A 10,992-nucleotide genomic window follows, 5' to 3' on the forward strand; every position below is an offset into this window, starting at 1 on the left:
GTATGTTCATGATATGTTCTTATGTGTTAGTGGTAGAGGTAAAATAGTCACCGGTTACTGGTTGAAAGATATCGAAGGGGAGGTCAACTCCCGGTTACAGGTTGGAAGATATCGAAGGGGAGTCCAGCTTCTGATTATGCTAGCCAGATACCAGTTGAAAGATACCGAGGGATAGGCAGTATATGTTATTGGTATGTGGTACGATGGGGGAACTCACTAAGCTTCGTGCTTACAGTTTTCTGCTTTGTTTCAGGTACCTCTTCAGCGAAGGGGTGAGAGCCGGTATGGTAGCAGCGCATCGCACACACACGATTTTCCGCATATGAGATTTCTGGGATTTGTACTCTGACATTGTTTTATCATGATATGGCTTGACTATTGATACTCTGGTTTTGATATGAATTGATACTATGGTTGTTTTCAGACAAATGGTTTTATAAGTGTTATATTTAAAAATGAAAATTTTTGGTCATGATTTTTGGGATGTTACACAAATGGTTATCAGTTATGTTACAAAAAAAATGATAGTAGGAGACTACTAGTGAAATGTTGTTCTGGGCAGTGCAATTTAGGATATGGGCTTCTTGGACGGGTGGGGAAAAGTCTTTCTAGATTAAGAGTCTCATAAATGAGCATAATTATGCAAGAAACTTCAACTATTCATGGATAGGTACTCATTAAACAACACAATTCTTACAGAAAAAAAGGTTAGTGTCAGGCTAATTAGGGATAAGGTTAAAGAGAAATTCGGTATAGATGTGAGTATGGGACAGTGTAGATGTGCAAAGAAGTATGCAATTGATCTGATTGAAGGAACACTAGTGGAGCACTATGTCAAGCTCTGGTCATATGGTGAGGAGATTAGAAGATCAAATCCAGGATCAACAGTCAAAATGGATGTCAATTATATGCCATATGGTAAGAACTATTTTATCAAGTTTTAATTTTGTTTTGATGGGCTAAAGCAAGGGTGGAGAGGGAGCTGCATAAGGGTTGTAAATTTAGATGGATGTTTCTTAAAGGGGTTATGTATGGCAGTTGTCTGTATAGAGAACAAAGAATATTAGAAATGGTTTTGCAAAACCTTAGTGATGACCTTCACCTGGATAATGATTTTGTGTATAACATTGATGTCGAATCAGCATAAGGTATCTTGTTTACATCACCCAAGCTTACAAAATGTCTGTCACTTAGACAGGTCTTTCATTCATCATTGGAGTTCACTTACAAAATTCCTGTCATTTAGACAGGTCTTTTACATATATCGCCAAAAAAACAAATAAAAAAATAAAAAAACAGAAAATTTACATACTGATAAGCTTTTTAACCACCATTGTTTCAAATCCACCCTTCACCCAAGCTTAAGAACGAAATTGAGCACAACCACCAGCAACAAGAGCATCCCCACCATTATGCCACCCATCGCAACACCAACGACTTTAAACTTCTGATCATGGTCATCCAGTTTGTGCTGGAGACTGATGTGGTCGATCCTACGCACGATATAGTCTTGTCCGAGCTGCTCCTTCAACCGTTGCATTTCAGATTGGTTTCTGAAATCTTCTGACCACAATCACATAAGATTGAGTGGAGCACATTGTAGTTGATGTCTTCACCAGAATTTAAAGAGTCGGGTAAAGGTGGTGGAGCCGACATTGTTGCTTTTTAAGGGTTCTTCGAGATGATTGTTTGCCTGGATATGGTAAACAAGTTTGAGGGTTGTTTTACTTCAAACCCCACATGGGTGTGTCCCCTTTTAATTTGAGATGTGTGCTTGGGACTCAATCGAATCGACAGTGTAAGGTTGGTATGGTGTTGGTGGAAATTAAAGGCAGTAATTACTGTTTGTATGTGTCATCAAGTGTGTCATCAAGTCAACTCAGTATTGAATCAACGGGTTAACTCACCTGCTTACTTGGCAAGTGACGAGGCAGGTTAACATGCTAAAATGGGTAACATGACTTTTTCAATCGGTAAAACACAAATATATGTCCTTCAAATGCAAAAAAAATAGTCATGAATGACCATTTAAACCATTATATATAACTTTGTTGGGCTAACCTGATTAAGAATTGAAAAAATCCCAACACTTAGCTCCGTCTTTGACTCCTCTCAAGCAGATTAGTCGTATTGTTAATGATGTAGACAACAAAAAATGAATAACAATTGTAACTAACGCAAGCAAAATGATCATATATAATTGTAATAATTCATGTAAAGGCAATTAAATATTAAATATAAAATTTTTTAAAAAATAAAATAAAAAAAAATTCAGATATCGGATATCTAAAATATCCGAAAATCTATAAAATCGTTATCCAAATCCAAACCCGAAAAACCAAATATCCGAATTTCGGATAGTATTGAATCAAATATTCGGATTCGGTTACTTTTGAACACCTCTACCTTAACCCACTCCATAAAACACCGTTCCCTCCTTCCTCCCTTAATATCACATATAACATTTGAGATATCAAATATTCTCTATCCTTTTGTTTTTGCTAAATTTTTTTACTCATTTAACGAAGATAAATGTCAAAATCAAATATATAGATTAAAAAAGAAAATTAATAGATTTGTATGTCATTCTATTAAATAAGTATAAAATATATATAAACAAAAAAATAAAAACATATTTAATTTTTCAAAAAAATTATTATGTCATAGCACAAAAACAAGAAATAATTGTCCAAGTTAACACCCTGAGTTTTAATCAATCTGTTATTTTTTTTATATAAAAATAACTATTTTAGTTTTAAGCATGGTCAAACAATCCCCCAATAAAAAATTAAATACATGATTTCGATTACTTTTTATGCATTTTGTGCTAACCCTAAATAACATCCAAATAAAAAATAACTTCTAAGTTTGGAAATCGAGATAAAGCTCCATTTACTAATTTGTCGATCTAAAAAAACGTTAAGCGTCGTTTTCAAAATGTCAACCTTTTCCCCCATAATCAGATTGAACTTTCCTCTTCTACAATCCCTTCCCACTTCTGTAACTCGGAAAATCAAGGCACTTTTGTAACAAATTAAAACATAATTCACTCTATGAACACTTAAATCTCAAAAAAAAAAAAAAAAAAAAAGCGTAGACACCAAATTTAGATAAATCGATCATTGCATTACGAGAAATAAGTCAATGATACATAGCCTATCACAAACACCATGTTAACAAACAATGTAGATCTGGAAACTGAAATAGCAATGAAAACACCTATCACCACGACCTTAACCTCCAAATCCATAAAGAGTACGTCCCTGTCGTTTCAAAGCATAAACCACATCCATGGCGGTGACAGTTTTCCGGCGAGCGTGCTCGGTGTAAGTCACGGCGTCACGAATGACGTTCTCTAGAAAGATCTTAAGCACACCACGTGTTTCTTCATAGATAAGGCCACTGATACGCTTAACTCCACCTCTCCTCGCCAATCGGCGAATCGCCGGCTTCGTGATACCTTGGATGTTGTCTCGGAGAACTTTTCGGTGACGCTTTGCTCCGCCCTTTCCCAATCCCTTGCCTCCCTTTCCTCTTCCTGACATTTTTTTCTCTGGACTTTTGCTTTTTCTCTCTGAAACGATTTGAAGTGGATGATGTTTTGAAATGGTGGTAGTGGAAGTGTGTATATATATGTTGGCGAATTGTGAGATGTGTGTTATCAGCCGTTGGATGGTGGGAGGGGTTGAAGGCGGGATGTCGTAAGATTTCGATCCGTGTGATGAGTGAATTGGTGCTCTGATTGGTTAGTTGACTGAGGGCACGGATTCGATGTTTTAGTGCATGTGAGGGGCACGTGAGTAGAAAAAATGAAGATGGTTTTTTTGTTAGCGATTTAATTTAATGAAATCAAATTCAAGGTTTGTAAAATTTTCGTTTGTACAGGATTCTTTTTACACATTTACTATATTTGCATAGTCTATAAATAAAAGATTTTTTTAACCCTAATTTGGTGTTCGCCCTTCGGAACCTTTCCCAAGAGGTTAAAAGGTTTTCAACCCTAATTCTTTTTACAATGTCATGGTCGTGACGCGACATCGGCGAGTCCATAAATATACAATTTTTCAAACCTAATTTGGTGTTCACCCCTGGGAACCTTTCCCAAGAGGTTAAAAGGTGTTTCGAACATCCATAAGTCCATATGGGTCAATTTCAAGGTTGGAGAAACACTTTGGAGCGAAGATTTGAAGAATTGAAGCTAGGAACATCAAGACTATAAATCGGTTTGCTTAATGACCGTGTTTAGTAATCCTTTATAATGTGTTTCTATATTTATTAAGGTTGTAAAAATCGTTCGACGGTAGCTCGGCGGTCGACTGGGGTCAAGCGATTAATCGGAGGATTTATCGGGGACCATAAATTACTAATAAAACTATTTTAAAACTTAATATATCCTAAGAAAATATAGTATTTGAAAATTTAAAATTTTTTAATTTTTTAATTTTGAAATATTTGGTATAATATTTGAAATTTTGAATATTTAAAAATTTAAAATTTTGAAGTTTTGAAATTTTTGATGTAATATTTGAAATTTTGAAAATTTTAAAATATTCCCGCCAAGGACCGCCTAGCCTGAGTTTGACCGATATTGACCAATTTCCGCCAAACACTCCTAATCGTAATCAGTTGCAGACCGCCTAGCGTCTAGGCGTCGCCTAGGCCGATATTTACAGCCCTGATATTTACTAACTGATTATGGGATAAAACCCTTATGTTTTCACTGGAGTGGATGCAACCTAATGACTTGGTATGATTCCATTATTGGAATATTTAGTTGTATTTAATATATTATGTTTGTTTGATCAAGTATCTTATATGTTGAAGTTTTGAATTTTATTATCCATTGTTGAGTTAGTAGAATTTAGACGATTAATTTGGTTTTATTAGCTTGAATCATAGTTGTCCAACGCCATTTGAGGATTGTGACTTGTGATTGATCAAATCTCAGGGTTAGGTGATATAATCTTAAACTTAAATGTGTAAGAGAGCATTGGAGAACAACTTATGCTTGTAATTGACTTTCATGACCATTAAAGTTAATACTTAGATAAAATCTCTCATGCTACAAAAATAATTATAATTATTTAGATGTTATTTGAATGATATCTATGTTAACTGTCTTGGTAATTATACAAAATTAGTTCATCATACCAATATAACTATTTGCATTAGAAATCGGTAAATAATAACTAATATTCATCGCATTTTTTTTGGAACCCACAATATTTGAAGGCGGAATCGAATCTATGTGAAAACATCTTATCTCTTTTTTCTTTAAATCTATTTTCTAGTTTTGTTTTTGTATTATTAGTTTTAATTAAGTTTGATTGAATTTAAACAAAATCCCCAGTCTCCACATTATTGTTTACACGTTTGATCGACATTTGAATTACTTAATCTGAATCGTTTTCTTTCTCTTGTGTTTGAAACCCTTTCTTACCAAAATTATATTGTTACACGATCATGTATATTGTATATTGTGTGTATTAGTTTAGTTGCGATAGATTAAGATTTATAAAATTAAAACTAGAGCATAAAAATAAACATCACCTACCAACCACCTGTTAAATAATGTCAGCAAGTTCAAAATTATTCATCTATTGTTCATGCCTTTAGTCATTAATTAAATGGCAATGCTATGATCAGATTCGGTCAAATGGATCACTATTACTATAGTGATGATACCAAATAGGAAGCATCCCAACATGAGTATGCTCTCTTGAGTCAAAGGTACATCTGCAAATCATAGTTCGGCTACATCAACTTCGTCCTCCATATCAAGTACCTTTTTTATTCCAAACCTTAGTACCAACATCAAATCAAACACTTTAAAGTTCGTACTTACCAACCATAATTTTAAGGGTATGCTTATCAACCATAGTACTTCCTTTTATGTTTCCAACCTCCTTGTTGATGTATGTCGTAAGGATTTGTTGAAACCTTGCTCAGCCTTTAGGAACTTGATAGATATTTACATAGTCGGAGGGGGGGGGGGGGAATGCGAAAAATATTTTCTTCGCTTTCATTCGTTTCACTGATGCTCGAGATACGGAGGAGATTGCGGCTAAGTTGTTTGGGATTACTCTGAGGGGAAGGAAGTTGCAAGCCAACCTTGCTAGGAAATCAAAGGCCAACCCCTGGTGAACTTTCCTTTCCTGGTTCAGGTTGGAACATCCCGCTCCCATGTTATTCCCTCTTCGGTGTTTGCTGTTAAAGACTCCAGGTCATTCACGGAGGCTGCTAGGGGTGTGCACGCTGCCTCCTATTTCCTTAAAATGCTCCCCTGAGATCGGCGATTGGGCTGGCAAATCGGTATTGGTGGTGAGGCTAGGAATTTGACATTATCTGTAACTTTACCTCTCTTTTTGAACTGGATGGTACGATGTTGTGGATACAAAATATGTTGGTGGTTTATTGGTGGCCATTAAATCTAGCTCTGATAGAGCTACGTAGGTTTTCAAGTCTAATAGATCAATTTGGATCAAGTGGTTCAATTGGGTTGATTTCTCTGGCAAGTTCAACTTTCGGTTTGAAAGAATAGCTTGGATTAAAGTCACTGGGATTCCTCTTATGGCATGGGATGAAGGAAATTTCCATGAGATTGCCAGCAAATTTAGTAAATTCCTGGTTAATGAGAACCTTTTATGGGATAAAAGGACATCTCTCATGGAAGAATATGTATTCTTACCATGTCTATGAGAAAAATCATGGAGGAACTATATGTCCAGATCAATGCAGATGTTGTGCGAGTGGGCGTTTTTGAATTCGATAATGATTGGACTCCTTTTAAACCTTTTGTTGAAACCCAAGAGATCCATGGTGAGAAATAGCAGGAGGACATTGACGGTATCTTCGACACTTGGCAGTCGGAGAATCTGGATTTAGAAGACGGGGAGATTTGTCAAGTAGCCTAGGTCGTCGTCCCGGTGGGGAATAATCTGTCACCTACTATCGTTTCGGTGGTTGTCGACCAACCGAGATTCAAATTGTGGAGCGTCGGAAGGTTTGAATGACGGTCCGTTAATGGATGCTATGGATTGAGGAGCCAAGGGGACGCATGGGAAATATATGTTGCATGAGGTTGGCATTAATTCTACTCCTTTTTTGAGGTGAACGGATCTCACGTGGGACCTATGTCGGGTAATCCTAACCCATTTAACGGTAACCATTTTAACCCGAATGGTTCAAATAGGCGTGTGACGATATGGGCCTCGGCAAATCCGGGCCTGGGAGACCTTGTTATTGATTGCCTGATAGTAGTCCAGCATTCGAATTGGGAAACTCGACCCTCAAAAGACACATAAAGAAAAAGAAACACGTTGGTGAGCAGATTTTTCATCGAGACTATAACACTCATAAAAATCATGAAAAATTTAAAGTTTTTAAAACCAACCAATTTCACAAATTGTTTACAAATATAGTTTCAAAAGCATTTCAACATCAGAATCTCCAAAATCATAGTCACAAAACATGAGGATGTACACGGTCACGCGTTCGCCTTCCCATGGTCCTCTGAAGTACCTGAAACATAACCCAAAACTGTAAGCCAACGCTTAGTGAGTTTCCCCAAAATATAAACACGTAACTAAGCATAATACAGGCAACATGCATACAGATCATTCAGTCTGACTGGAACACCCCACTGGTCTACAGTATATCTGGTACGCTCACAGAACCTTCAGCATGACTGGTACGCCTCACCGGGCCTTCAGCCTATCTGGGACGTTCTCTGGGCCTTCGGCCTGACTGGTACGCCTCTTAGACCTGCAGTCTATCCGGGACGCCCTGGTCTCTTGGCCTTCAGTCTACACTGGTACGCCTCAACCCAACCGCCCATAAACCATGTCAACATATACATAACATATAAGCATATATATAATCAGCAAAAATACAATCAGATAGGTCTTACAGATCACTAAGCATAACATCATCCTATCTACTAGGAACAGATCTAACAGATCACTACAACATACCAACATGTGATAAACCAAGATAACAATCCAATGGGCCGACCTTAGTGCCTTCGACCCAAAAGTACAGTGAGGAAGACTCACCTCATAAATCCGTAAAGGTAGCAGAAAAAAATATCGCTCCGCGAGTCCACTCTACATGTCACCTATACATAGGGAGAGACCCAATCCTTAGACTTCATAACAAAATACCCAAAATGCCCCTAAGGTCATACTAGGTCAGAAGTCAACGGAAAGTCAACCCAACTGAGTACGCCCCGCGTACTCAGCCCTTGACCAAAATCGGTTAGTTGACTACGTACGCCCAACGTACCCCCATGGTAATCCTAACGTACGCAACTTCCATGCAAAACTTCCATTAAGTACTTAATTCAGCAAGTCCAAACGTCCAAATCTACATCTAAGCCTAAAAAGGTGTTCCAAACCATAAAGTTTCCAACTTTATGGTTATGCATGCCTTAATAAGTCCCAATACCAAAACCCTGGTTTGTCTTATCCACTTAAGACTTCTATAACTAGCATGCAAGCACCAAATGAGTCAAGATAGCATTTTTACGACTTAATGCACCTCAAATCTTCTGAAAGGATAGCTCCTTTGGTCTTAGAGTAGTTCATACTCATTAAGTCTAAGAAAAAGGACTAAAAACTCATAAAACTTCTCATGTCAAGGTCTTAAGGAAATACAAGTCAAGATAAAAGCTTTATACCTTATGGAGCTTCCCAAGGAGGCAAAGTTCCCATATCCACAAGCTTGCTTCCACACCAAGGCTCCTCAATATATATTTTTCTTCCTTCAACACACCAAGAACACACACTTAAGCTCAAAACACACACTCAAAGGATTAGGGTTTACAAAAACGTCTCAAGGGGAGTGGAGGCTGAAGATGTGAGGGAAAATACGGTTATAAGGATGGTTATATAGGGGCTCAACCCTAAAATTTAGGATTTCTAAAACTGACAAGTACGCCCCGCATACGCTGATGTACGCCCCAGCGTACTTGGGCGCGCACTAGTACGCTAAGCGTACGCACGTACGCATGACATACTCCAATTCTTCCCAATTTACAATTTTGCCACTAGGGCTTCCAATGGATACATTCTTCTACTTAGGTATTGGAATGAAACATAATCAAATTATAGGGTTGAAATTAGGAGTACCTCACCATCAGGATGTTATTATTCTCCCACACTTGATCTAGACTTCGTCCTCGAAGTCTGCTGCAGCGAATAGCTCAGGATAATGCTCCTACATCTCAACCTTTGGCTCCCAGGTCCACTCAGAGCCCCTCCGATGATGACACTGTACCTTTACCAAAGGTATCTCCTTGTTGCGTAAGACCTTCATCTTTCTTACCAAACTAGCTACTGGCCTCTCAACATAGTTCAGACGCTCATCGACCTGAATATCGTCCAAGGAAACCACTATATCCTCATCCAATACGCACTTTCGCAGCTGCGAAACATGAAAAGTGTTGTGAATCTGACTGAGCTCCTCAGGTAGATCCAACATGTAAGCAACCTTGCCCACCCTGTAAATCACTCAAAAAGGCCCAATATACCGAGGACCCAAATTCCCCCTCTTCCTGAAACGTATCACACCTTTCTAAGGTGAGACCTCAAGTAATACCATATCGTCGACCTGAAATTCCAACTCGAATCGGCGCCGGTCAGCATAACCCTTCTGCCGACTCTGAGTGGTCTGCAATCTCTGCCTGCTCTGCTGAATAAGCTCCGTGGTTTGAAGGACTACTTCGTTCCTTCACATAACCCTGTGACCAACCTTGCCCCAACAAACTGGGGTACGACATCTCCGCCCATACAAGAGCTCAAAAGGCGGAGCACCAATGCTGGAGTGATAATTGTTGTTGTAGGAGAACTCCGTAAGGGGTAGGTAGGAATCCCAACTCCCACCAAAATCAATGACACAGGCCCACAACATATCCTCAAGGGTTTGTATCGTCCACTCACTCTGGTTGTCGGTCTGTGGATGATAAGCAGTGTTGAAATGCAGCCTTGTGCCCAGTTCCTCGTGGAACTTCTGCCAAAATCGGGAGGTGAACCGAACATCACGGTCTGAGACAATAGAGATCGGAACCTCATGACGAGCAAAAATCTCACGAACATACACATCGGCCAACTTTTCGGCCAAAGAACTTTCCCGAATCGCCAGAAAGTGGGCACTCTTGGTCAATCGATCCACGATGACACAAATAATATCGAAACCCTTTTCTGTCTTTGGCAACTTTGTAATAAAGTCCATAGAAATCTACTCCCATTTCCACATGGGAACCTCGTGGGTCTGCAGCTTGCCATGCAGCCTTTATTGCTCAGCCTTGACCATCCTGCAGGTCAAGCATCTCTCGACACACCAGGATATCTCCATCTTCATACACCACCACCAATAACTCAATCTCAAATCCTGATACATCTTGGTAACCCCCGGGTGAATAGAGAAACGAGACTTATGAGCCTTCTCCAACACAATCTACCTGACCCCACCAGAAACTGGAACCCATACCCGACCACACTGGGTCAATAACCCTCGACTATCCGTGACAAATATGTAAATCACCTCTGATCCTTTCTTGCTTCTAATTCTCATTCCGAACTCCCTCGGCCTGAGCCTTCCTGATCAATCCCAAAAGCGGGGAATCCACTAATATCCTCATACATATCTCCTTATCCGAAGATCCAACCGACTTACGACTCAAAGCGTCCGCCACCACATTCGCTTTACCCCGATGGTAATGGACTTGCAATCATAATCCTTGAATACGTTCAGCCACCTGCGCTGCCTCATATTCAGATTCGACTGATCTATAATATGTCTCAAACTCTTGTGATCTGTGTAGACCGTACAATGGGCCCCATATAGATAGTTCCTCCAAATCTTGAGGGCGAACACCACTGCTCCCAACTCCAAATCATGCGTGGGATATCACAACTCATGCGGCTTCAGCTGTCGTGAAGCATAAGCAATCATATGTCCTCTCTGCATGAGGACCGCCCCTAAATCGGTGAT

General features: G+C 39.1%; 1 protein-coding gene across 1 annotated transcript; it reads right to left on the reverse strand.

Annotated features, from left to right (window-relative positions):
• Window positions 1–3,105: 3,105 nt before the first annotated feature.
• LOC145126936 (histone H4) lies at window positions 3,106–3,601 on the reverse strand. Its single transcript, XM_079062205.1, has one exon. It carries the CDS (start codon window positions 3,543–3,545, stop codon window positions 3,234–3,236), a length of 312 nt encoding a protein of 103 aa, XP_078918331.1. The 5' UTR covers window positions 3,546–3,601; the 3' UTR covers window positions 3,106–3,233.
• Between the last annotated feature and the right edge of the window lie 7,391 nt (window positions 3,602–10,992).

The sequence above is a fragment of the Lactuca virosa genome, chromosome 7 (genome assembly GCF_052849685.1).
Source record: "Lactuca virosa cultivar CGN04683 chromosome 7, Lactuca_virosa_CGN04683_v6, whole genome shotgun sequence".
Classification (NCBI taxonomy): domain Eukaryota; kingdom Viridiplantae; phylum Streptophyta; class Magnoliopsida; order Asterales; family Asteraceae; genus Lactuca; species Lactuca virosa.